This window comes from Nilaparvata lugens, chromosome 13 (genome assembly GCF_014356525.2).
Source record: "Nilaparvata lugens isolate BPH chromosome 13, ASM1435652v1, whole genome shotgun sequence".
Classification (NCBI taxonomy): domain Eukaryota; kingdom Metazoa; phylum Arthropoda; class Insecta; order Hemiptera; family Delphacidae; genus Nilaparvata; species Nilaparvata lugens.
The window spans coordinates 4,019,530-4,047,486 of NC_052516.1; the positions used below are offsets into that span (position 1 = coordinate 4,019,530).

General features: G+C 36.6%; 2 protein-coding genes and 1 long non-coding RNA gene across 3 annotated transcripts; 1 reads left to right on the forward strand and 2 right to left on the reverse strand.

Moving 5' to 3' along the window:
- Positions 1 to 219: 219 nt before the first annotated feature.
- Positions 220 to 14,104, forward strand: LOC111059600 (methionine aminopeptidase 2; the record flags this gene model as incomplete). Its single annotated transcript, XM_039439601.1, is given in 10 exon segments — positions 220 to 483; positions 2,098 to 2,251; positions 3,618 to 3,752; positions 5,203 to 5,252; positions 5,255 to 5,308; positions 5,902 to 5,996; positions 6,232 to 6,373; positions 9,252 to 9,426; positions 10,652 to 10,782; positions 13,222 to 14,104. Coding segments are annotated over 10 exon segments (1,322 nt in total), but the record flags the coding sequence as incomplete, so codon positions are not given.
- Positions 13,859 to 14,840, reverse strand: LOC120353974. The gene is made up of 2 exons (XR_005572704.1): positions 14,232 to 14,840; positions 13,859 to 14,184 (listed from the first exon to the last, which is right to left on the reverse strand). It is a non-coding gene; the product is annotated as an uncharacterized LOC120353974 (long non-coding RNA).
- A 3,168-nt stretch (positions 14,841 to 18,008) lies between these two features.
- On the reverse strand, positions 18,009 to 21,563 carry LOC111056979 (ubiquitin-like protein 4A). The gene is made up of 4 exons (XM_039439602.1): positions 21,182 to 21,563; positions 20,882 to 20,987; positions 19,573 to 19,751; positions 18,009 to 18,204 (listed from the first exon to the last, which is right to left on the reverse strand). Exons 1-4 carry the CDS (start codon positions 21,227 to 21,229, stop codon positions 18,118 to 18,120), a joined length of 420 nt encoding a protein of 139 aa, XP_039295536.1. The 5' UTR covers positions 21,230 to 21,563; the 3' UTR covers positions 18,009 to 18,117.
- Positions 21,564 to 27,957: the final 6,394 nt, after the last annotated feature.

Genomic DNA, 27,957 nt, shown 5'->3' on the forward strand with positions numbered 1-27,957 from the left:
TTTTGTTGGTGTAAACGCAGCTTTAGGCTGTCCACTAACGGTAGTACATGCATGTTTATCATGCACACACACACACACACACACACACACACACACACACACACACACACACACACACACATGTTTATCATGCATGTTTTGTCATCAGCGAGAGGCTTCGAACATAAAATAATGAACCACTAGAAAACTTCTAAATCACAATTCAAATTCACTTTTCAGGAGCTGGAGAAGCATCAGCTGACGTGCCGTGTGAAGGCGAGGAAGGGGAGGAGAACGGGGTGACAGTGGCCATAGCTGATCTGAAGATCGAGATCAGCTGTGAGAAGGAGGCTGCGGCTGAGGCGTCAGCGGGTGATGGCGGCGACCAGGCCAAGAAAAAATCGAAGAGGCGTCGCGGCGGCGGTGCTAAGGGTGGTGGCAAAGAGGGAGGTGCGGCCGGTCAGACTGATCCGCCCACTATTGCTGTGTCTGAGTTGTTTACTGGTCAGTTTTTTAATTTGAACTTTGAAATTTATAACTTTTAATAATATTATCGAGTGACCTGGCTGGTTCAGGTCTGGTATTAGTGTTTTCAGGACGCAACTAATCAATTTCAGGGCCTCAAACTTTTATATCATGTGTACTTTGGTATTGGTATATGCTCGGTCCCAGTTGATAGCTTAGTTGATAAAATTTATACGGCACATTATGAGAGACTTCAACGTCACATAGTTTCACGAAAAACAACTATGTGGACTCGAGTTAACAGTGAAATTTGGAATAAAACGCCTCATACCATGGTATAATTTCTTTTACTTTATTTTCTCGTTGTGCTATTGTATGGGGTAGAAGTATGGAAAATCACGGCGGCCACAATTTAGCTGGATTCACACTCATCAGTGACAGTGAAAGTGTCCGGAACAGAGAAAATATAATTCTCATAAGCTCTAATGAGACAACTCATACTCACTCGGCCGTAATGAGGGGCATTACTCCAATTAGAACTCATGGGAAATATATTTTCAATGTGACGTTCACTTTCACTCACGTGGAAATCCAGCTTAAATCAGCCCACATAAAGGGACAATAATAGCGTCCACTTGCTGTCGCGGGAACACCAAATTGGAAGTGCCATGTACATTTAAGGTACGGACATTTTCAATCCCGCGTTCCCATACTCGTTAATCGCTCCTTCTACATTAAGTACAGCTTACTGGATAGATGGCGACAAAAAAGAAGATGGCTGGTCAAACTAATAGAACATAGAAGCAAGATGTCGCAACTAATGTCCCTGTGTGCAGCGTGCTTTAGAGGCATTTGAAGTGAGGTATCGGAGGTATTGGGCTCTATTCACACCACCGCGACTGAAGTTGGAGTCGCGGATACTCCAGTTGCTCGTACTTTACTACTTGAGTCTACTGCTTGTATGTTCATTGTCACTACTCTAGTTGCCAGTAGTGAACAAGATATAGCCTACAATATTTTGAATTCAAACTTTCTTTCGTCTTCTGCTATTTCGTTTTCTAAGAAAAACTTCAATTCTCAATGCAGGCTGTGTCCTTAGAGTAGAACGACTTCTGTATTTGGGGAAGAATTCAATTGATTCTTATGGAAGTGTTCACACATTGGCCGGCTGCAAATCTGTGAACACTCCCGTAAGAACTAAAGGTATTCTTTCTAGGTCGTCCGTAGCGGTAGCATAAACGAAAACGTAATTCCAGGCTTTGTACTTTAACGATGTTGCGATATTTCGAATTTAAGTTGTATTTGTTGTATGGAAAATTGAAAATACGAGTCACATTTCTGCTGTATCTGTTGTATAATTAAATAATCGAAAACTCGATTCTTATTTGAAGTTTTGAACTGTACCTGTTGTCTGGTTAGGCTAAGTGCAAGCCCGATTCACACTTCAACTGTATCTGTTGCTATATGGTTAATTGGAAGCCCGATTCACATTTCAAGTGTATGGGGCCTGTGAGTGTATTCCAAGTGTGGGGCCAAGTGTAACTGTTGTGTGTTGTTAATTTAAAGCCCTATTCACATTTGAACTGTGTACTCAATCGACAGTCCTTTGCCCATTACTTGAACTTTGAGATTAATTGTGCGCCCGATTCACAGGCGGCGGTTACCCCGAGGGCGAGATAATGGAGTATCCAGTTGTGAACGACTCTCGCAGCGCCAAAGACCGATTCACAAGCGAGGAGAAACGGGCGCTCGATCGTATGTATACCGATATATACAACGAGGCTAGGCAGGCGGCTGAGGCTCACAGGCAAGTATACTATTTATATACTTATTCAATATATCCAAATATTAATATTATATATTAATATAATATTATTATATTCATTGATATTTTAGACTAGCAGGTAACCCGAGCTCTGCAAGAGTCTTAATTAAAAAATTACGAACTGGAAACATGACTTATTGAATTCTTCAAGAATTTGAAATCCATATCGAATGTAAATAATTGAAATAATTCAAAGTTCTCTATTGAAATTACAAAATATTAGTTGACCGAGCGAAGTGAGGTCTAAGATTCAAGTCGACGGTTTGGCATTTCTCTTAATGTTTAAATGTTTATATGTTGTGCATTTACGGCGAAACGCGGTAATAGATTTTCATGAAATTTGACAGGTATGTTCCTTTTTCAATTGCGCGTCGACTTATATACAAGGTTTTTGGAAATTTTGCATTTCAAGGATAATATAAAAGGAAAAAGGAGCCTCCTTCATACGCCAATATTAGAGTAAAAATCAGACTATAGATTATTCATCATAAATCAGCTATTTATTTATTTATTTATTCATATGGCTTTTATTGGCAGAGAGATCCTTTTGGATGTCTGCGTTGCCGTATTTCCCAATGTCATTTCCTATCAACACTCAAGTTTATAGGTTATGTATTGTTCTTCATGCTTTCTCACTAAAAATTTGCACTTCATGCTTTCTCACTAAAAATTTGCACTTTCACTTCCTGAATTTCTATTTTAAAATTTTTAAAATCAAGAAAACTATTTTCAAACACAAAATCTCATTTAAAAAGCAGAACTATTAAAATTTTTATGATAATATTGAACTGAAAATTTCACATTACAATTTTTTCCATGGCAACCAAATATATATATAAATCAGCTGATAAGTAATTACACAGATGTGTGGAGAAGCCAGTCTATTGCTGTATTTCCATAAGGTCTATAGTTTCAATCAGGTACTTGTGGATGAGAATACTGCGTGAGGTCTACTGTTCACAGAACTACTAGTTCCGATTGTTAAGCCATTACCAGTTCATATTGGAATTTCTTTCGTAACATTCATCAACCTCTAGATGTAGTCTACCATTTCAAGTCTATGTATGGAGCATCAAACTAGCAGCTAACCCGTGCTCTGCAAGGATCCAATTAAAAACTCGTCAAACCGAAAACTTGACCTACTGAAATCTTGAAAAATTTAAAATAGGCTTATAACCATCCTCGGTAAATTAAGAATCCATATGCAAGATTTCAAGTTAATCAGTCCAGTAGTTGAGACGTGATGATGCGTCATTCGTGAATTTCCTATTCCGTACGTGTATAAGCCAGTTCTTTCCTTTATTATAATTATAGATGAAACTGACTTTTGATGTTGTTTGGTTTGCAGACAGACCCGGCAGTATATCCAGAAGTGGGTGCGCAGTGGCATGACCATGATCGAGATCTGCGAAGAACTGGAGAAGACTTCGCGAGCTCTGATTGGCGAGAATGGTCTGAAAGCTGGGCTCGCGTTTCCCACTGGGTGAGTGCAATCATAGATAAAAGAAAGTATAAGAAGATACCCCATGAGTTTTAGAATTCATTCAAAGTTCTGAAATTTTGTATCAAATTATGGTGTTGTGTATCAATTTGAGATGATGCTTTATCAGATTGTGTTGATATAAATTTGTGGTGATACTGTATCACTTGGTGGTGATACTGAATCACTCAGTGGTGATACTGTATCATTTTGTTGTGATACCATAGAGGAAGAGATAGCATAAAGTATAAGAAGATATCCCATGAATTTATTGTAGAATTCATTCAAAGTTTTGTATCAAATTATGGTGTTGTGTATCAAGTTGAGATGATACAGTATCAGATTGTGTTGATATAAATTTGTGGTGATACTGTATCACTTGGTGGTGATACTGAATCACTTAGTGGTGATACTGTATCATTTTGTTGTGATACCATAGAGGAAGAGATAGCATAAAGTATAAGAAGATATCCCATGAATTTATTGTAGAATTCATTCAAAGTTTTGTATCAAATTATGGTGTTGTGTATCAAGTTGAGATGATACAGTATCAGATTGTTTTGATATCATTTTGTGATAATACTGTATCATTTATGGTGATACCATAAAATATAGCATAAGAAAGATATCCCATGTTTGGATAGTTAACTAAAAAGATTATAGTTTGTGCAAACCGTAGTTTACAGCATTGCTTTTACGGAGAGTAGCGCTGTCACATTCACAGAATCCAGAGAGCGTTTGAAATAATTGTGTGAGAGAATGAAAGGAATCCTTTCCGATAGAACCAGCATAAAAACGACAAGAAGGTGCTCCTATTGTTGTATTGAAATGAAATTGGCCATAAAGCCTCGTGGTGCAAAATTAGACTGATCACACACCGGTTAGTCAAGACAAGACAAGTCACGCTTAGTCACAATACTTCATATAGTTGCTTATGAGGACATGTCTAATTGCAATGACTAATCAGTGTGAGTTGCGTCATAAGCAACTATGTGAAGTATTGTGACTAAACGTGACTAGTCTTGTCTTGACTAATCGGTGTGTCACCAGCCTAAGGTTTGCACGGACTAAGAAGCTGTGACAATCACAAATCTATTAAAATGGCGTGATGCTGGTTTCGGTTGAATGAGCCGCCATTGCTGTGACGTTAGTTAGGTTTGTTTTTTTTGGAGTGGCTTATCTACAACTAGGACTTGTTTAGGACGGTGTGTTTATGACAACTTCAAGTCACTTTCTGAGCAGTTGGGAAAGTGATATTCTATTATTTATTCATACTAAATCTGAATCTGATGTTAATATTGATTTTTAATAAATCTGTGGTTGAACAACATCTAGTATTTTTGTTCAGTACAACTTCAATCTCCTTATATAGCAATTCATATTTTGTTGTGATAACTTGTATAAGAAATTCTGGTGGTTTATTATATTTCATATACTTTTTTATAATTTTCAGTTGTTCCCGTAACCATTGTGCTGCCCACTACACTCCCAACGCGGGAGATCCACAGTGTTGGAGCATGATGACGTCACCAAAATCGATTTCGGCACTCATATCAATGGTAATTAGAATGATATCTATAATATAATAGAACTATAAAAGAATATATAGTTATAAGAATATAATTATATAGAATCTATATAAGGAAAGAACTTGTTTATACATAATTATACTGAATAGGAAATTCATGAATGACGCATCATCACGTCTGAACTACTTAACTGATCATCTTCAAATTTTGTATATAGATTCTCAATTCACCGGGGATGGTTATAGGCCTATTTTAATTCTCCAAAATTCCAGTAGGTCCTGAGTTTTCAGTTTGTCAAGTTTTCAATTGGACCCTTCCGAAGCTTGGGTTATCTGCTTGTAATACATAAATTGATATAGAACTGTAGTTACTTGTACATGTGTTACCACGGGCAGCAATGTCCCTGAGGAAAGGCATAGAGACCCAACATTTCTATTTATCGTGCAATAACAATAAATTGAATGCAATATTCTTCATAAGAATATTCTTATTCATCATATTCATGCATCTTCCCAATCATAATAAAATCTTGTTGGCTATTCCAATTCTTTCTTCTCATTTCCTCGCTTTGCTCCTCATGTCTTGTTCTTTCATGCCTCTTACAACTTATTTTTGTTTTCCAGGTCGTATCATAGATTGTGCATTTACACTGACTTTCAATCCGAAATACGATAAACTATTGGAGGCTGTGAGGGAAGCTACCAATACTGGAATTAAGGTAAATAAATTGAAAATTATGAACTTGTTATTTTAAAGTTTAATCCTTATTTATTCGTTGATAAATTATGACCATCAAAATAATGATGATGTATCTGTGAGTTAAAAGAAAATATTTCAAGTTTAGACTCATTATAATCATTATTATTATATTCAATTTACAGTAATTCTATGTATAATTATTTAAAAATGTAAGAGATTTTTCAAGTCTTTCACATATTTTTTATAAATTTCAGGCGGCTGGAATAGATGTAGCCCTGTGTGATGTGGGAGCTGCCATCCAAGAAGTTATGGAATCCTATGAAGTGGAATTAGATGGCAAAACTTATCAGGTCAAGTCGATTCGTAACCTCAATGGTCACTCCATTTCTCCATACAGTAAGTATGCTTTGTAAGTCAATTGTCAAATTTACTATAGTGAGGTCCACGTTATAACGGCAGTGTTTGATTAGCAGTGGTATTGCTATCCTTGTCTATCATTCCACAAAGCAGATATCGCTATCTCTTTCTCGCTTTGCTGTGTTGCCAGATCGTATTTTAACAATGTAGAATTAATTATTCATTAACAAAATATGTTATCATAATTAATGAAAAATATAATTTCTTGCTTAATAAAATATAATTGATTATTTTAAACGAGAATGAACAGTTGATATAACATCAATAAACTTGTATCAACTACCGTCTATAGAAGGCATTGACTTGACAGAGGATCGGCAACGTTTTTCTCTTATCTTTCTCCACTGCCATTATAACGTGGACTTCACTATACTTAGGTCAGCATCTAAAGCAGTCTGTTCACAGGGACAGTAGTGGTGGCTTAGTGGGAAAGCGGAATTGGAAATGTCCGGAACTCAAATGTACATGACATTTCCAATTCCGCTTTCCCGTGGAAGCTAATATTGTCACTGTGTGTAGCGTGCTCAACGTTACTTTTTCACGGGATATTTTTGATTCGTTGTGATAGACGAAAAGTGTTGTGTAACAGGTGACCTGCAAGAGTACACTAACTACTGCCATAGAGAAACAATAGCATAAGTAGATATCCCATGGTATAGGGCGTTTATGTTGCAACTTTTACTGTTATCTGAAGCCGATAGTTCATGTAATTCTTTCCCGTGAAGCTGTGTGACACTGGTAGTCTCTCATATTGTGTCGTTTATACGCTCTTACCCCAACAAAACAGTAACATTAGACAATAATCAACAAAAATCGACTTGAGATAACAGTAAAAGTTGCGACATAAACGCCCTATACCATGGGATTTCTACTTACGCTATTGTTTCTCTATGCTACTGCACTCACAAGTCTCAAGTACAGTCCTAGTCCTGTAGTTTGGCGGAGGGCCACTAGACTACAATACTACCCAAACAAAAACATCCAACATTCACGAAAATGTATCTTTACATAATCAACAGATGCTCTTCTGTATCTTCTCAAAAGCAACGTGTTGCATCCGGGAAGATACACAAGGAGCTTTTTGGAAATGTATCTTTCCATAAGCAACAGATGCTCTTCTGTATCTTCTCAAAAGCAACGTGTTACATCCGAGAAGATACACAAGGAGGTTTTTGGAAATGTATCTTTTCATAAGCAACCGATGCTCTTTTGTATCTTCTCAAAAGCAACGTGTAACTTAGCATCCGAAAAGATACACAAGAAGCTTTTCGGAAATGTATTTTTCCATAAGCAGCAGATGCTCTTCTGTATCTTCTCAAAAGCAACGTGTTGCATCCGAGAAGATACACAAGGAGGTTTTTGGAAATGTATCTTTTCATAAGCAATCGATGCTCTTTTGTATCTTCTCAAAAGCAACGTGTAACTTAGCATCTGAAAAGATACACAAGAAGCTTTTTGGAAATGTATCTTTCCATAAGCAACAGATGCTCTTCTGTATCTACTCAAAAGCAACGTGTTGCATCCGAAAAGATACACAAGAAGCTTTTTGGAAATGTATCTTCATAGATGAAGGATAAGTAAGGATAACTATATTATTCTTGTCTCTGGTATCTTTCCATAAGCAGCAGATGCTCTTCTTTATCTTCTCAGAAGCAACGTGTTGCATCCAGGAAGATACACAAGGAGCTTTTGAAGTAACGTGCTTTTATCACAACACAGCCTATCAGCTGACATTCGTTCAACATGCTCTTTCCATTGTTGGTGATACGTTGCACTCTCTGATTCATGAAGAATCTCTGTGTGTAGGGAGATTCCTCCATTTAGGGATCTAGGGTCTTTGAAACCTGATGTTTTTTCATAGACGTGAATATTACCCCGCGAACCATACCTTGCCAATATTCTGTTTCAAAGTCACGGAGGCAAACCTAACGGGACGCATACTGTAATTGCGAATAACGTTCAGGTTTTCGACTGTACAGTTGAAAATGACTGGAGAAATGTAGGCCTAGTGGTTGACATAAATTAATAAAGGTGATGGTTTCTTGATCCATTCCGAACTGCGATGTATTAACACACTTTTTCTATGTATTTCACACGACATGCAGTCAAATATTTGTCTGAAATACATAGAAAAAAGTGTATAATTTAATATTCTTGTGTTGTCTCGTCTATTCATCCTTTTCATCAAACAATTTTGCTCGAAGCGTTTCGTTGTAATCACTGCTGTGATGACACAACAATGTATTACATTTGCGGATCAAGCATGTTTATCAACATGTATTACCGTTAGTGGCCAGCCTTATGATCTATTTTCAGAATTTTATGATATACTAGTAGGTAACCCGTGCTCTGAAAGGATCCAATTAATAACTCGTCAAACTGAATTCTTGACGTACTGAAATCTTGAAGAATTTAAAATAGGCTTATAACCATACTCGGCAAATTAAGAATCGATATGCAAAATCGAATCAGTTTAGTAGTTGAGACGTGATGATGCGTCGTCATTCGTGTCCTATACCGTACATGTATCAGCCAATTCCTTCCATTGTTATATTATAGATTAGAAGGTAAATCGTGCTCCACAATAATTGTCTAATTAAAAACTTAACAAAATTTAAACTTGACCTACTGAAGTCTTGAATAATTGAAAATAGAAAATTATTGAAAATAAAGTAAATCAGTTGAGTAGTTGAGATTTGATGATGCGTGAAGTCTTGAATAATTGAAAATAAAGTAAATCAGTTGAGTAGTTAAGATGTGATGATGCGTCATTTGTTAATTTCCTATCGTGTTTATAAGCCGTTTCTTTCCTTTATTATAGTACTAGCAGATTAATTGATTTAATTTTGTTTGTTAGGAATTCACGCGGGCAAGACAGTGCCCATAGTGAAGGGAGGCGAGGCGACTGTTATGGAGGAGAACGAGTTCTATGCCATTGAGACATTCGGCTCCACAGGGAGGGGTCTCGTCAACAATGACATGGATGTATCTCACTACATGAAGAAGTATGACGCCGAGTATGTCCCACTCAGGTAAGGCTACACTCTCGGGAAACCGATTTTCTATCTATAGTATCATTAACGTTATACTGGCAATTAACATAACGTTTCACATGTCCGTCACGACTGTCAGACGAACAGTCATCGAGCACACTAAGGCTAGGCGCACACTAGTTAGTCAAGACAAGACCTGATCAGACACGTTTAGTCACAACACTTCAGATAGCTGCTTGTGGCGTAACTCACACTGATTAGTCATTGCAATTAGACATGTCTTCATAAGCAACTATGTGAAGTATTGTGACTGAACGTGTCTGATCAGGTCTTGTTTTGACTAACTGGTGTGCGCCAAGCCCAACGCTACAATGTTCCCCTGTATAGCGGTTTTCCACCTGCAGACCTACGTCGAAGCCTTAATCTCACTATAGTGATAGTTATAATAGCAGTATTTGATTACATTGGTGTTGCTACTGCCATTATAACGTGGACTATAGTTGACGCTACTATAGTGAGGTCCACGTTATAATGGCAGTGTTTGATTAGCAATGGTATTACTATTCTTTTCTATCATTCAACAAAGCGGATAGCGCTATCTCTTTCCCGTTTTACTCTGATCGTCTTTTAACAATGTAGGATGAATAATAAATTGACAGAATATTCAATCTTAATTATGCAAATTCATTAGGAAATTATTGAAAAATATAATTTCTTGCTTAATATAATATAATTGATTATTTTAAACGAGAATGAACAGTTAATATTACATCAATAAACCTGTATCAGCTACCGTCCATAGAAGGCAGAGGACAAGACAGATGATCGGCAACGTTGTTCTCCTATCTTTCTCCACTGTCATTATAACGTGGACCTCTCCATAATGTCGCTGGGTACAGGTTTGTTTAGTGTTGAGTAGATTCTCATTGAATGAACAAATCAAGGCGTGATTGAACGAGCATACTTCCTACTTTCAACTTGTCGGCTGATTGTGGGTTTGTATGTTCGACGGTAACTTGCGAATGATTTTATCAATCAACTTCAAATCGTTAACACATAATTATTCTTTGAACCATTATACTGATCGTGTGTTCTGGCGAACGAAATTGACAGCGGTTAGTTGATAAATGATCCTCTGTATATTAAAATTGTCTTATTACGTGTTTCAGTAATTAGGTAAATAATGATCCACCATCAATCAAAGAGATGAATCAAAGGTATTCAATGTGTGTAATGAAATTGTCGTGATGATTGTACGTTTCAGATTGGCGTCATCTAGAAGCCTGTTGAGTACAATTAACAACAATTTCGGCACTCTGGCCTTCTGCAAGCGCTGGCTGGACAGAGCTGGCTGCACCAAGTATCAGATGGCGCTCAAGGATCTTTGTGACAAAGGTAACAACTCACTTCAAACATAATTACTCTATTTCAAATAACTAGTAATTTTTTATCCCAGTGTAGAAAATTACTATGGTGAGCTTCATGTTATAGAAAACGTGAACTTTACGATATATTGTTAGTGGAAGTGATAGGAAAGCAAAGTTATCATAGATTGTGATACAATAACCTCATTTTGACTGTATCAAATTATGGTGTTGTGTATCAAGTTGAGATGATACCGTATCAGATTGTGTTGATACTGTATCATTTTGTGTTGATACTATATAAGCTTTACGGTATATTGTTAGTGGAAGTGATAGGAAAGCAAAGTTATCATAGATTGTGATACAATAACCTTATTTTGACTGTATCAAATTATGGTGTTGTGCATCAAGTTGAGATGATACCGTATCAGATTGTGTTGATACTGTATCATTTTGTAATGATACTGTATCATTTTGTAATGATACTGTATCATTTATGGTGATACTATACAGAAAAGATAGCATAAGAAGATATCTCATGGTATAAGTAGTAACTCAAACCGATTAATGTCGACTACTGTATAATATTACTGTTTTGACCGGATGAAAGTGTAAGAACGGTACAGTATGAGAGACTACCAGCGTCAAATAGCTTCACTAAAAAAAACTACTAGGACTATCGGCTTGAGTTAATAGTGACATTTGGTACATGAACCATGGGATATCTTGTTATGATATCTTTTCTCTATGGTATTAGCTTGCTGAAATGCAATTCCTTAGAGAGAGAAAGTTATCTCTAAGATACTGGAAAGCAAGATCTCTATTTCTTTTGTTATCTTTTCTCTTGTGGAACAACGCGAATCTTACATTCATCCCTGTATTTTCCAATATGATCTTGTAGTTTTAAAATTATTAGTTCCTTGAAATATTAGGATACAATGGCTGTCATTAGCTTTGCAAAATTATTATAATAATTATGAGGAACAGTTTTCCATTTGTACTCTGTATATTATCCACAGTTATGAACTGGAAATTGATGTCATATGAACGTATAATCATGGGTGTAAAGACGATGTAATACAGCCTCAAATTTGAGATTTAAATTGAATGGGGAACTTTTGATGTGTTGAAAGCCTGCTGAATGTTGTATAATAATTTAGATCATTTATTTGGTGCTGTTAATGCTTGATATTCAATTTCACTCAATTAGTTGTAACCATTCTACGCATGTGTTGATTTTTCGGCTGGCTGACTATATCTAAATTACTTTTCTCCATCTTTTAAATTAATGATGTTGAATGAATAATGATTTTGCTGGACGATGCCAACGTAAGTACTGACTTGTGCATGGGTGATGAGATGTTATAATGACATGATACAAATTCATGCGTTTGTTGGGATTCGAACCCACGACTTTGAACATTCCGATCAATTCCCTTGAGTTTTCATTTCAGTCTTTCAAAGACCATCTAAGATCCATTTATGTGTCTTTGTGTATATGGGTCTTCAAAGATCCATTGATAAAGCATTGCATTATGTGACTAAACCACTACAGTCCGAAAAATTGAAAATGGAAGATTGATGAAATGTCGTAATTTTAATACTGTATATAAAATAATTTTATTAGTGCTGTGGGCGAAGTTGAGGCAATTTGAGAGCCTCTTAGGGCCGTTTGCACAGTTACAGTTTAAACTAAATTTAATTTTAAACTAGATTAAATCCGTATCAAGTCTAGTTTGTTATAATGTGTTTCATTGTGAGTTTAAGCCACCAGCTGATTAAATCGAGTTAAAGCTTTGACTGTGCAAACGGCCCTTAGCCTACAAAATGGTCGAATGAACCTTTAAAAATTAATATTGAAAGCTTGCTAAATTAGTCATTGAAATTGCAATGAATTGATTCAGCTTTTTCAACTAGAACAAAATAGGCCCGGTTGCACAAAAGCCGGCTAATTTTTAACCGTGTTGATTTCACCAAAACCAATCAGAGAAGGTCTTTTTGACAAGACGGCTTCTCTGATTGGTTCTCGTGGAATCAATCACGATTAAATTTTAACCGGCTTTTGTGCAACCGGTACATAGGCTAGTAACTCTCGGTGGAAAAACGATACATCAAAACCAAATGAACTGAAGCATTAAAAACATTGACTTGAACCTACTTTTGATGGAAAATAGTTATCTATTAAACGCATGTTGGGTGAATTTTAAAATTGAATATTGAATGGATAATTAAACATGAATTTGAAGCATGATGAATCATTTGAAACAATAATGTTGTGGCATGTTGAATGAAACTACAATATTATTCTTGTTTTTGTAATGAAACCTGGAGTTTTAAGCATGATTGAATGGGTTGATATAGTAACTTCTAGAATTATAATTTTCAATGCTCGGCTTGATAACTTTTAGAACCAATCTATTAAATCTATTTTATTAAAGCTGCAGCTAATAGATAAATCTTATTTTGGCAGGCATAGTGGAATCCTATCCACCTCTGTGCGACATCAAAGGTTGTTACACGGCTCAGTTCGAGCACACCATTGTACTGCGCCCTACCTGTAAGGAGGTTATAAGTCGTGGGGACGACTATTGAGTCAATAGTCAGCTATTGACAACAATAGGGTCGCAATGGGATCGAAAAAATAGTCGTAACTCATCGAGGTATAATGTATATGACTGATATATCTGAAGCTTAGTGCAAGAACTACCAATAAAAACTGACAATGATAGTTCTATACTACAATAACTACCTGACTATTGTAGTTGTTGATAGTACAAGAACCATCAGTTGTTATTGGTCGATTTTGCACCAAGTCACAGTATATATTCAGATTTAGTGAGATTATCTTTTAACTGCCAGCATTCGTTAAACGGCAAACGTTGATTTTATTTGTGAGGAATATTGGTGGTTCAAAGAGAATAATATCACTATAAGGCTCAATTCACATTTACGCGACTCAGGTCGAGAAGAGACTCAACTCTAGTGGAGAGCATGTGTTTCCAAATGGTGACGTCGCGGAGACTAGAATCGACTGGTCTGACTGTCACCATTTGAGAACACATTCTCTCGACTAAAGTCGAGTCTCTTCTCGACCTGAGTCGCATAAGTGTGAGTTGAGCCTAAGTATATAATATAACTCGAGGGTGAGACTATCAAGGAAACATTCATGTATCACAAGCTAACTTGAGAGTTGAGAATCATGTGCATTTCTCTTGGATGGACGTTCAAAGTTTAAGTGAATTTGTTATCAATTGAGAACTGTTCAAGTGGTATATTTTTCAGGGTTCTGTTTCAGTTTTTAAGTTTTATTCAAGTGATTGTTTTGATATATTGATCAATGAGGATAATTACTATTGGGCTATTGTTATTTATTGTGAACATTCTTGGTGATAGTGTGAGTGAATTTGATGAGATTGTAACAGATTGAATCAATCTCGTTTGAGATTGATAACCCAATCAATGCAGCAGGGAATAATCAACCTCATTTGAGATTGATATCCCAATCAATGCAGCAGGGAATAATCAACCTCATTTGAGATTGATATCCCAATCAATGCAGCAGGGAATAATCAACCTCATTTGAGATTGATTTCCCAATCAATCATCAATTTGGGAATTATATTATGCGGAGTCTACGCATAAAGTGTACAAGTAATCGATCATCTTATCCTCTAAAGCTGAATTGCCACACACCAGTGATAGTGCAATTGCCCGGTACAGTGAGAATATTATCCCAGTAAATTCAAATGGAACTATTCATTCTCGTTAGGCCGTGCTGAGTGTGAACTGTCCAATCAGATATCATGGTTATTATATTTTCACTGTGCCGGTCACTGTCACTGATATGTGAGAATTTACAAGACTCGAGTAAACATATTTTATCACGAATAACACAATTGTATCACTAGCTAAGAGGAGCTAGATAGCTGAGAGGGTACAATACCCTGGAGCGACTCCACACGCTATGGTAAATCCGAAGACCTGCCTTCATAGTGAGGTCTACGTTATAATGGCAGTATTTGATTAACATTGGTGTTGCTATCCTTGTCTATCATTCGACAAAGCAGGCAGTGATATCCTTTTCCAGCTCCGCAACGTTGTATGATCGTTTTTTAACAGTGTAGAAATATAATCAATTAGCAAAATATTCAATCTCATTTATGAAAATTAATTATTTAATCATTGAAATATATATTTTATTGTCTAATAAGTATTAGTATAAGTATTGCCTAATACTGTATTAGAGGTGGCTATGATAAGATATAATTGATTATTCTAAACAAGAATGAACAGTTACTATTCCATCAGATATACCGGTATCAGCTATCCTATACAGAAGCTGGGAATCGGCACGCTGTTCTCCTATCTTTCTCCACTGTCATTATAACGTGGACCTCACTATAGGCGCCTGTCCTGAAGGGAAATCTCAACGTGTCGATGGAAATTCTCCTCAGATGCTTTGAGGCATACCTGCAGTTTTAATGTTACGTGTGTGGCCGTGTTTTTAGGAAGGGTCTACATTGGTATATAGTGGATTCAAAGTTTGCGTTCTTGTAAAGTTGATTTCAGGTTTGCAAAATACATTTATTTTACACTAAACTTGAATCCAAGTAAACTTGACTGATGTAAACGCATCTTTATAATCTTGATACAAACAACATGAATGTTTTCAAACCTCAAATTGTTGGGTAAACAATCTGAGAATAATTTTTTAAATGTATGAATTCAGGGCTAATTTCTTGTATTTATAAAATAGAATAATAGTACCCTTTGAAATTAATAAAATAATAAAACAGTAATACAAATTGTAACGTATCTACTGGTTTCGGTGATGGTGTGATCACCGAAACTATAGTGAGGTCCACGTTATAATGACAGTATTTGATCAACTTTGGTTTTGCTATCCTTGTCTATCATTCGACAAAGCTGGTGGTACTATCCTTTTCTAGGTCCACAACGGTGCCAATTATGTTTTTGATAGTGTAGAAATATGATTAATTAATGCAGAGAATCGGCATCGCTATTCTTCTATCTTTATCCACTGCCATTATAACGTGGACCTCACTATAGTAGTCATGTTAAAATTTTGTATTCTTGTTTTATTATTTCATCAATTTTAAAGGGTACTATAATTCTATTTTATAAATCTGAGAATACACTTTTTTCTATGTATTTCACACGACATACAGTCGAACATTTGAGTAAATAATCCAAATCTCTTACTTACTGATCAGTCAGTAAGATTTTGATTATTTACTTGAATATTTGACTGCATGTCGTGTGAAATGCATAGAACAAAGTGTGTTAATAAATCGCAGCTCGGAATGGATCAAGAGACAATCACCTTTAATCTGAGAATATTGTAATTGTTAATGATTAACGACAGGTCTTGACTGCGTTTAGGTTGGTGATCTTTTGTGTTTCAGTTATTTTCCATTGATAAAACTGCTATAGTGAGATTCACATCCCTTATAAATTAATAACTTCAACGTTTTATAGAGCTGTAGCAAGAGACCTTGGCCAGCCAGGTCATATTATATTATTGAATGAAAAAGACTAAGAAATTGTCAAAAAACCACTGATTTATTGATAAGAAAGACCGGTTTCGGTTATTACACCATTGTCAATCTCTGATAAACTGATTATCAGAAAATATTATATTATTTTCATCATCTTATTGAAATAGAAACACATATTCAATTCAATTTATTATGTGTTATCAAATATATTTTTTATATGTTGTCAAATTCTACACAGTTTTATTAGGTACAGGACCATGGTTTCGTCACCACACCGGTCACATTCACAAGCTGAAAATGTGACTTGTAATGTCACGAAACCATGTTCCTGTACCTAATAAAACCGTGTAGAATTTGACAACATATGTGTGTTTCTATTTCATAATGGAACGGTTCTACAATATTGACTGTGACTCAGTCGAATTTTTATCATATTATTGATTGTTTTATTGTATGTACATTAATGATTATTTTTATATATCCGTCAAATAGCTTACAGCTAGAGGGATACTATCGCACTGTTGTAATATTCAAATAAATAGATCTACACTTCATGCATCAAATAATGATGACACTTGAAAGTGAACCTCACTATGGTGGTTTGAAGCGTAGTATGCTCTCACTGCACAGGTCATGGGTTCGATTCCCATTTCGCCTGGCATTTTTATTTGTTTCAATCGTCATTACTCATGCACAAGACTTGTATACTTAGTATTGTATTTATGTGGGCATCGGCATCCTCAGCAAAAACATTGGAACATTCTATTGGAGCTATTAAATACTCATCCTCACTGAGGGCCGTATGCACGCACCATCTCAGTTTAAACGGAGATCGATCAGCTGTTAGTTTAATCTCCGAATGAGACTCATAATAAATGTGAGCATACTAAATGTAATCGTAGATTAGTGTTAAACGTGTTGACGGGCTATCAAGGCCTGCTTTAAGCACAGGCAGCAGTTGAACTTAAGTTTTAACTTGACTCGAATGAAATTTCATGATCACATTATAATAATTATTATACTGTGTTAAGGTCTCACACACCCATGTAGGTTTTCGGAAGTCAGCCGTCCTATCTTACAATGTTAAATCCACCCTAAGCAATCTGTCCCGTTCACACCAGTGTAGCATAGCTTTCAACTATTGGGAGATAAAAAAGTAAATTCGTATGGCTTTTGTTGGTGGGGAGACCCTTGCGGGAAGGTCCCACCGCCTGAATATATAATTAAAGCCGTCAATGGGCCTTACTAATGGGACTGTCATACTTCAGCCGGGACCGACAGTTTAACGTGCCCATCCGATAACACAGGAGTGATCTAGTTAAAAAACTTTTAGTATTGAGAGGGTTTGAACCCGGGATCTCTATGCTGCTACGCAGGCACTCTATCCACTAGACCACGGATCACTCCATTGGGAGATAGTACGGCTACGTCTTCCGAAGACGTATTTCTAGCTACTCGTAGATGGGTAAGTGAGACCTTGATACAGAATAATAAATGCAATCATAAATTTATTCCAGAGTCAAGTTAAAATTTGTTGAGTCAAGTTGCTGTCTGTGCATACAACATGCCTTGATGTCCCATCACTCTACACCTTTACAGTTAGAGTTTCTAGCTGATCCAATTCCGTTTAAACTTGAATCTAGCAGCATATATCACTTGACGAATTGAACGTTCGTTACTTTTAAAAATCTATATTAGTTTGATGAGCGCGAATTAAATTTATAGAAACTCCACAAAATAGTTTGATATTTTTATTAAATAAAATAAATTACAAAAGAAAATTAATGTAGAAAATATACAGCCACAACTTCGTCTAGGGTTGGAGAGTGGGATGGGGGGGAAATGCTTCAACTTGTCAGTTCTTCGTTCAAATACATTGTGGCAATCCTTTCTATGTCGTCCAGGCTCAGTGAAGAGATAGACCGGTTGAATTCCTGTAATTGAAACAGAAATTATTAATATTTATTATATTTGATCCACAGAAATTATTGTCCTATAATATATGAATAATCCTAGATGTACTAAATAAAAATACTTAGAAATTGTCAAAAACCACAGATTTACTGTGGTTTTTGACAATTTCTTAATCTTTTTATTTATTTAATATGAATAATTACCACAATATCAACTTCTCAACTACAAAAATATCCTAGATGTAACTAACATTTCGGGCAGTTATCGTTATGATCTGATTATTGAAATTACTTATTGGATTAAGCATAAAAATATGAGAAAATATGCATTGGCCCAAAACTTAAGTAAAACTTTAACTTTAGTTTCATCCTCATGTCAGTGTGAAGCACAACATTTAAGGCCAAGCCACACTATGCGTTTTTTCAGGCGTTTTCAGACGAGTCGACAAGGCAGGAAGCTCTCCGATTGGCTGATTGGAATGACATTCAGGATTCAGCTGATAGTCAGAGAGCTTTTCCCCCTACCGATTCGTCTGAAAACCCCTGAAAAACGCTTCTTGTGGTACCTTATGTTTGTGGTAAAACGTTGTTTGTACCTTGAAGGTGCAAACATAACGAGCAAGTCGCGGTGAAGATCGATGCCTCTAAACAGAAATGATAGAAACACTTGCACCCGGTTGCACAAAAGTCTGTTAATTTTCAATCTAGATTAAATGCCACGAGAGCCAATCAGAGAGGCTGTCTTCTCAGGAAAACTTTCACCGATTAGTTCTGGTGGAATTTAATCATGATTAAAAGCTAACCGACTTTTGTGCAATCGGACCTTTAGGCTCAACTCACACTTACGCGACTCAGGTCGAGAAGAAACTCGACTCTAGTCGAGAGCATGTGTTTCCAAATGGTGACAATCAGACCAGTCGATTCTAGTCTCGCCATTTGAAAACCCATGCTCTCGACTAGAGTCGAATCTCTTCTCGACCTGAGTCACGTAAATGTGAGTTGACCCTAAAGGTGCGTTCAGATATACGCGCCGCGAACATGAGCAATTCGCTTTTAATCAGCTGACTATATCTGTATTTTTACAGAAACGGTATAAGATATAGATATAAAAAGCTTGGCATCAGCTGATTAAAAGTGAATTGCTCATGTTCGCGGCGCGTAAATTTGTACGCACTTTTAGAGACATTTATATATTGTAATTGTATATGGATCTGACCGTTCTGTTCGTAGCTTCATCATAGTAAGTTAATTGAGGACCGGTTTCTAACACACTTATTAAATTGAATGGACAATTAAATCTATAGGTTTAATGGTTTATTACATTCAATAGTTTTCTAGAATCCGGGCGTTAGTAACAAATAGTATAGTACGGTAAGCGTGCAAACCCACCTTTAGAAACTCGTCAGATATTTTTTGGGAATCGGAATCAGAGTAGTATTTGCGTAGGAAACAGTAGGTTGCATCGTGTAGAGTCACCGAACTGATGTCCTGGTCCAAATTAGGGCGCACCACCAAGTGAATACGAATGCCTTCTTTCATTGAAGGGTAGTCGGCTACTGTCATGTTATCTGCAAACAAATGCAAGAAAATGTTTCAATTTTAAAAGAAATATATGTAAGTGATGAGACTGAGTGAAGTGAAATATTATAGTAGAGCGGTAAAGGTGGATTCAAGCTTAAGGCCCGGTTGCACAACAGCCGGTTAAATTTTAACCGTGATTAATTTCACGAGAACCAATCAGAGAAGGCGTTTTGAAAAGACGGCTTCTCTGATTGGTTCTCGTGAAATTAATCACGGTTAAAATTTAACCGGCACTGAGTGTTGATTTTAAGGCATGGATCGAAAAATACAATCATTGTACTTCGTACAGCTGTACAGCGCTCTTCACTTGTACGCCCAAGGCTGGCTACTAACGAGAGAACATGCACACACATGTCAATCATGCATGTCCTGTCGTTAGTGGTCAGCCGTAAATTATTTTTATTTATTTATTCAATCATTCAGAATTACACAACTTACAGAAAAGTACCACAGGCTTATTAAATTACGTCGAGAGTGACAGGTACTAACGTTCAGGTTATCTTCAAGTAAATAATAATTTTGAATAACTGATGACAGCCATTAAGACCCTAATATTAGGTCAATTTACAAGCTTTGCTCTTTGGGCAGAGATAGATGTTCCTACATGAGCAAGTATAATTATTTAAGGCTGGGTGCACACCGGTTAGTCAAGACAAGACTAGTCACGTTTAGTCACAATACTTCACGTAGTTACTTATTGAGACATGTCTAATTGCAATGACTAATCTGTGTGAGTTGCGTCATAAGCAACAATGTGAAGTATTGTGACTAAACATGTTTGATCATGTCTTGTCTTGTTTAACTGGTGTGCGCTTAGCCTAATCTTTTCACTATGGTGCTCGACTGTGAGTTTTCCCAGTGCAACAATTTGTTGACTATCTTAAATAAAAATTTAGCACAAGGTTAGTTACCTTATTTTTCTTCTCCCTATCATTTTGATAATGTACTTATTGTATGAATGAATAAAAACAAAAAACTTTTATGATGGACACATTGAGTCGTCGGTCCCGGCTAACTGAGAACAGTTTTCAAGTCATGTCAGAGATCCTAAATCTCGAAGAAAGAAGTTATTTAGGTTATATCAGTGTAATATTTGCAAATGATGAATAAATATTACCTGCTAGAAATCGTCCGGCGAGAAGCAGTTTTTGATGGCCAATTGGTACTTTCAGGGCTTTTGAGACCATTTGCTTAAGCTCAAGGATTGTCATGGTGTTTGTAATCTGAAAGTGAGATGAGTCAGAAATTAGTGGTTGAAATTCTTGTTAATGAGTCAACTTGCATGAAGATTAGTTAACTAGTTTGAATTTGTAAGTTGCCAGATTGTACAAGTGTAATAAGAAATAATGCAGTAAATTGTAAAAGCATTTGAGAACGTTTAAAAATTGTTCGAGTTGATGAAATTAGTGTATTTTACCTCAACAAAACATTCAGCCCCGTGTAAAGCTTTTATGTTAACTTTCATCTTTATCTATGAATTTGAACACTATCAAAATTAATAATTCATACAATAAAGCAATTTATGAGTAGTTGATATTTCAAGTTTTCAAAAATAAACAAAAACATGTCATCAAAAAGGTAAGGTTAGTTTTGTCAGCCGTCTGCAAAATTCTGGTTGATGTTGATCCCCTTCCCACTTTCGTTTTCATTTAAAAGTGTGCCAACCTCCTCAATAATTATTCAAGATTTTATAAGTCTGTAAATATAGAATTTAATAATTAAAAAAATTCAAAAAATTATCAATTTCCGCACACATTCTTGTTTTACGAGCGAATCGAGTATTGAATTGAGGAAAGATCATAAAACATAAAATCAGTTTTTCAATGCCAGCTCCACACGTTGGCCAAGCCACTTGCCAAGAGGCTCGCAGTATATAGCACGGTAGTTAGAAGATAACTTCTTAGATCTTCTTCAATATACCGTGGTATATAGTACATTGTGCTCAGTGATGGCAGGCGTTAGCATAGTATGAGTCTTTGTCAAAATTAAAAAAACAAATAACTTGAGATGGCTGAAGATAGTTCGTTTCATGTAGCTCTGTAGATGGACTGCAATAATTCCAAGTTATGAAACAGCCTCAAACTGTTCCACAAGTCCACTGGTTTCATCATCTCTCAGTGAGTACCTACTGTAGTTGATGAGTTTCTCACGTACCCTACCAGCCTAAAAAACTTTCTATACTCCAGTTCACGATCACATATCGGCAGTCTGTTTGAAACATGTAGCATCCGTAAGGGGGTAGTATTCATGTGCTTTCAACAGTCTGGAGTAGGGCAGTTCAATGTTGCCTCGTCTCCTGGTGTGGTGGTGCAGCTGGCCACTCTCCCGGAAGGCATGAACCTCACTCACTCCTTAGGAGCCATAGAGGGAGCTATACATGTACTGACTGTAGACTGTCAGTATTCTCAGACGTTTGAAAATTGGCCGGCAGTGCCCCAGGTAATGCGATGATGTGATAACACGAAGAACTTACTTCTGTAGAAGGAGAATCCTTTTGCAGCTGCCAGCATGTCCCCCATAGAATTATAGCTATAGTTTATATGACTATGAAACAGCTAATAGTAGGCTGAAATTAAGTAGTTGGCAGGTACATGTCCCTTCAGCTTCTGTATCAAAAACGTCATATTGGCCAGTTGATTTCATAGCATGCCAATATGTTGCTCCCACAATGGAGTTGGGTCCATCACAAAACCCAAGAGCTTACCATGAGCCTACAGACCACGCCTTAAAGTGCACACCAGGTTCTTTGTTTTCCCCTCATCCAAACACAGTTTGTTTGATTTAAACCACTGGCTAGCCTCTTTATAGATTTGACTAGGCAACAGCAGTTTGGGGGTCCTCATCCTGGGCCAGTAGGATGATGACATCAGCAAACAATAAAGCTCTTCCATGCACACTGAAGCTGTTGATAAATACAAGGAACAACAGTGAACCAAGAATCGATCCTTGTAGCATTCCATAGATCACCTCCCTTGCCCATGATTCTGCACCATTCACCAATTTCACCTGCATTCTATTGGAGGAGTAATCCTTCATGGTTTTCAGGGGAACGTGGAGTACCTCATATCTCTTCATTTCACCCAACAGTATGTCATGCAAGACACAGTCGAATGCCTTGGTCAAATCACATGAACCGACAGCCTGCCTTCCATTACCCCAATGAGTACCAAATTACTCTCAAAATACCATGAAAGCTGAACATACATCACCAATTCCATGAGCTTGCCAAATACTGGAATTATCGAGACTGGCCAGAAATTCTGTAATTTATCAGTTTCACCCTTCTTAAAGATTGAAATCTCCTTGATGTCTCCACCTCCTTGGGGAAAACTCCACAATCCATGCAGTCATTAATCAAATTTCACAGTGGTTCAGCTAAAACCAGTTGATATTCCATAAATGTCTGGACTTGTTGAATTCTTAAGGTGTGTACAGACTCTCGTTCTGCTCCGCAACCGAACGTCATTCCAGCAGAGCGATTGATGATCGACCGGCGAGCAACAGTGGTTCGACCGGGGAACGCGAGAAGATCTAACATCTTCCCTAACGTTCATGATGGGTGCATGAGCGGAGCGACTGTGGTTCGATGGTGGTATGAGGGCGGTACGAGGGAGGAGCGTGCTCGGTGTGGGTTGGAAGCGCGAATATGTGTACGCAGCTTTATATATTCCTTGACTATTTTTATCAGGTCTAATGGGAAAATCCTCTCCCACCTCATAAAACTGCAAGTGCTGACAGGAACTTGATTCACTGCATCATCAGATGAACCTCAACTATTCCAGCCACTGAATGAATAAAAAAATTTTTGAAGTCATCAGGATTTGCACCTCCTGTCAGTACAACTTTCTTGTTGATAACATTCTAGGCTGCTTTGCATGGGTTTGGAGCATTCCCAATATGATACACAATTGTCAGGTAATAGGCTTTGTCTTGCTAAGAAGGATGTAGCTCCAAAAAACTCCTTGTGTAATTTTTCGGATGCAACATTTTTCTCTTGAGAAGATACAAAAGAGCATCTGTTGCTTATGGTAAGATGAATCCTTGTGTATCTTTTCGGATGCAACATGTTGCTTTTGAGAAGATACAAAAGAGCATATGTTGCTTATGGAAAAATACATTTTCAAAAAAGTTTTTGAACGGGTAGTACCTATGTCTGTAGTCTAGTGGCCCTCCAGCGATAGGCAAAGCTACAGGACCCGGACTGTGTAGCCATTCACACTATAGAGAGGTCCATGTTATAATGACAGTAGTTGATTAACTTTGATGTTGCTCTTTTTGTTTATCATTCCACAAAGCAGGTAGTGCTATCCTTTTCTAGCTTGGCAACGATTCCAAATCTGTTTTCGACAATGTAGAAATATAATTAATCAAGACAGCGAATTGGCAACGCTGTTCTCCTATCTTTTTTCACTACCTCGTTGATCACTGTGTCTTTCCATCGTCGTCGCTGTCGTACTCTTGGTATCCTTCCTTCAATCCTCATCTTCCATTCTCTTTGGCAGCCGATCCTCTTCCATTGTCTTCACGTGTCCAAACCACCGTAGTCTCATGCTTTCTATCTTTCCCCTTATGTTTCCATGTTCAGTTCTCTTCTTATCTCCTCATCCTAACTCTGTCTCTACGTGTCTTTCCCTTTATTGCCCTGAGGAGCCTCTTTTCTCCTGCTTGTATTCTACTCCATTCTCTCTCTGTATTGTCCATGTCTCAGCATCATACAGCATGATAGTACATATAATCTTATAAATCATAATCTTCACCTTTTCTGGTATTTTTCCTCCCTAATTAAATGTTTAACTATCTGATAAAAATTTCCTCCCTTTTGAAATCTTCTTGTTATCTCAAGTGACTGTTTAACCTTGTAAAATGGAAAGTTTGCAGAAGTAAGCACAGATATCAACTGAATAATTAATAAATTTCCCCTCAAAGTTTACTGTTTCGCTTTCATACAATTTGTCGAAAATTGAAAAATATTCAGTTGTCGAAATGATCTTGATGTGTTTGTTGATGAATTTCATCATAAAAAATTTAAATAAAGATGAAGATTAAAATAATCAGATGTAGGAAAAATATAAGAATTAGGGTTTTTATGACATTGTAATCTGCAATAGCTTTATTATTGTTCTTGAACTTTAAAGAAATCTATATGAGCTCTATAGATTACTCATCACTTCATAGGCTAGTATAAACAATTAGAACACCAACATTGTTTCTATAATATATAATAACCTATTGTATCAATCATCCAATTTTTTATATAATCACTTCACTTTATTCAATACTCCATAATTATTATATCAACAAATACTTATATTTACAAATACTGTTGGTTTGTTCACAGATCAATCAATGCATGAATAGTTTTTGAAGCTGAGAAGAATCAATCTACAATAGAAAGCATCTCTACTCGGTAATGCCAATTTTCCTTTTATAATCATGTCAAGAGGAACAAGCAAACCAATGTCTGACGAAGAAGAAGATAGTGACAGCAATAGTTCGATTGAGAGCCTCAGCAGTTCATCATGGAAGATTGAACCAAAAGTTGAAACCTTGAAACCGTCTGTGAGTACTTATTTTGTTATTATTTATTTGTTATTTCCGGTGTCTTCCTCATGGTCCTAGGATCAGGGAATCTTCAAAGGTTTTGATCTCCTCTATTGGGCTATTTAAACATTAATCACAGTTGAACCTTTATAGTGCCTAGTCCACACTCTTGCCAAGCTGGTAAGCTTGACCACGTTTGTCTTGTTATCTTCACTGCAATGTGACCATTTGTGGATGCTTGGCTGGTCTTCGCTCGACAAACATCGGAGCAATGGCAAGTGAAGGCCAATGAAGGCGAGCGCTGGCAAAACACTTTGTCGTCATTTGTACGTACTTGGCGAGAGTGTGGATGCGGCATAGTACGAACCTCGATTAGTAAGACGATTGCATGGTAATTAAATATAATAACCGTTTTCACACTCAGGTCCGGTTGCATAAAAGCCGGTTAAATTTTAACAGTGATTAATTCCATGAGAACCAATCAGAGAAGGCGTTTTTGAAAAGACGGTTTCTCTGATTGGTTCTCGTGGAATTAATCATGGTTGAAATTTAACTGGCTTTTGTGCATCCGGCACTCACTGATTTCTTCCTACTTGACACCGATGCGATACTCAGAATGTCCTCGATTGGTCGTTTCACACTTACTGAATGTCGAACGACATTATCGGCAACACAGAACTATCCTCCGATTGGCTGAGAATCAGCTGCTGGTGAGATTAGCCAATCAGACAACAATGAATTTTGAGTGTCGGCTGACAATCGACAAAGTGTGAAAATGGTTGTTGGCTGATTTGGTTTGCGTTCCGACAATCGACCAGTTGGAGGTATCGTGTCGGTGTCGAGTCGCTGAGAAATCGGTGAATGTGAAAACGGTCAAAAGAGAGACACTATTAGTTCCATCTAGATTATTATCCCTTTGTTGTTCTTAATTCCTTTCTTGAGCGCGCTCTCAGAAGTATGCGTATGAAGCCTGTGTCACGATGAAAGCGACAAAGCTACATAATATTTGTCGCTCAGGTCCGGCTACAAATATATTTGTCGCAGGTCTTTATTACTACAAATGCTACATAATGCTAGTAGCGAACTACATTATCGGTGATTGTCGCCTGCTTCAACGCTGAAACTCTGGAGCTATTGATTGCCTATCAGTAGATTACAAGATAAGAGGAACTTATGGAAGTAAATATGAGGAACAAGATTTGAGGATAGGAAAAAACTTCAGGATTTGAACTGATGTTTATCAAGAATTTTTCAAAGAATATTATCTGTAAACCAGTTCGCTTGTTATTAATCTTATCATAGAATTTGTTTGTAAATTCTTGTTTCTGGTCGTTCCTGTTGGAATAATATGTAGGTCAGTGTGTTATTAATAGTATTCCACTACTATCTACGTTTCAATTAGTTTTTAAAAATATATATTCTTTAATTTATTTTTCGTTTCATTACAGTCATGCTCTCCAAAAGTGATAGATTTCTCAGACTCGAGTTCTGAATGCAGCGATGGAACGTATGAAGCCAAAGTTTTGAGCTACTTGAAAGGAATTTCTATTCAGGAAAACTCAAAAACCGAGGAGAAATGTCTCTTTACTTCAAAGATAGAGGTAAGTTATGTAGCTGTTCTTCCTCCTAATAATAGAAGAACTTCTGGAAGGAAATTTGAGGATAGGAAAAATCTTCAGGATTTGAACTGTTTGTCCAGAATTTTTCAAACAATGTTATCCTTAACCTGTTCCCTTGTTATCAATCTTATCATAGAATTTGTTTGTAAATTCTTGTTTCTGTTCCTGTTGGAATAATATATACGTCAGTGTGTTATTAATAGTATTCCACTGCTATCTATTGTTCAATTAGTTTTTGAAAAGATATAGCCTATTCTGTTATTTATTTTCGTTTCATTACAGCCGTGCTCTCCAAAAGTAATAGATTTCTCCGACTCGAGCTCTGAATGCAGTGATGGAACGTATGAAGCCAAAGTTTTGAGCTACTTGAATGGAATTTCTATCAAGCAAAACTCGAAAGCCGAGAAGAAATCTCTCTTTACTTCAAAGATAGAGGTAAGTTATGTAGCTGCTCTTCCTCCTAATAATTCAATAACTTCTGATAAAATTATTTGAAAGGGTACTGAGATTTTTTATTAAAAGTAGCCCTAAAGAAAAAAAAACAATTATCTTATTCTATAATCAATTCATTTCATTCATTTATTCATTTTTTTGTATAAAATACTATAATCATAATACAATTATGGCATTGGAGGAAAAACTAGGCTGAGCCTGTACTATTTCTCTCCAAAAATTTTGATAAAATGTTAAAGTTTTCCAAAAGATGAGGTTATGTAATCACACACTGCTTCGTCACTTGATGAAGTAATTCATTTAGTTGAATAGAATAGAATACTTCGTTTGTGTTTGGTTGTATTCTGATCTACTTGAAAGCGATTTTTATAGAGTCACTTCATAATCCTACAACAACCCTATAATTCGACTTTTCCACTCAAACGTTCTCCACTACTCATGTTCATTCTTACAAAATTTTTCTCTAAAGTGAGATCCACTCCAAACTGTCATCATTTTTCCTCCTCTAAACACGGGCTTGTCATATTATTATTTATCCATTGGTAGGCCTAATACAATTCACCTAACTATAAATGATTGG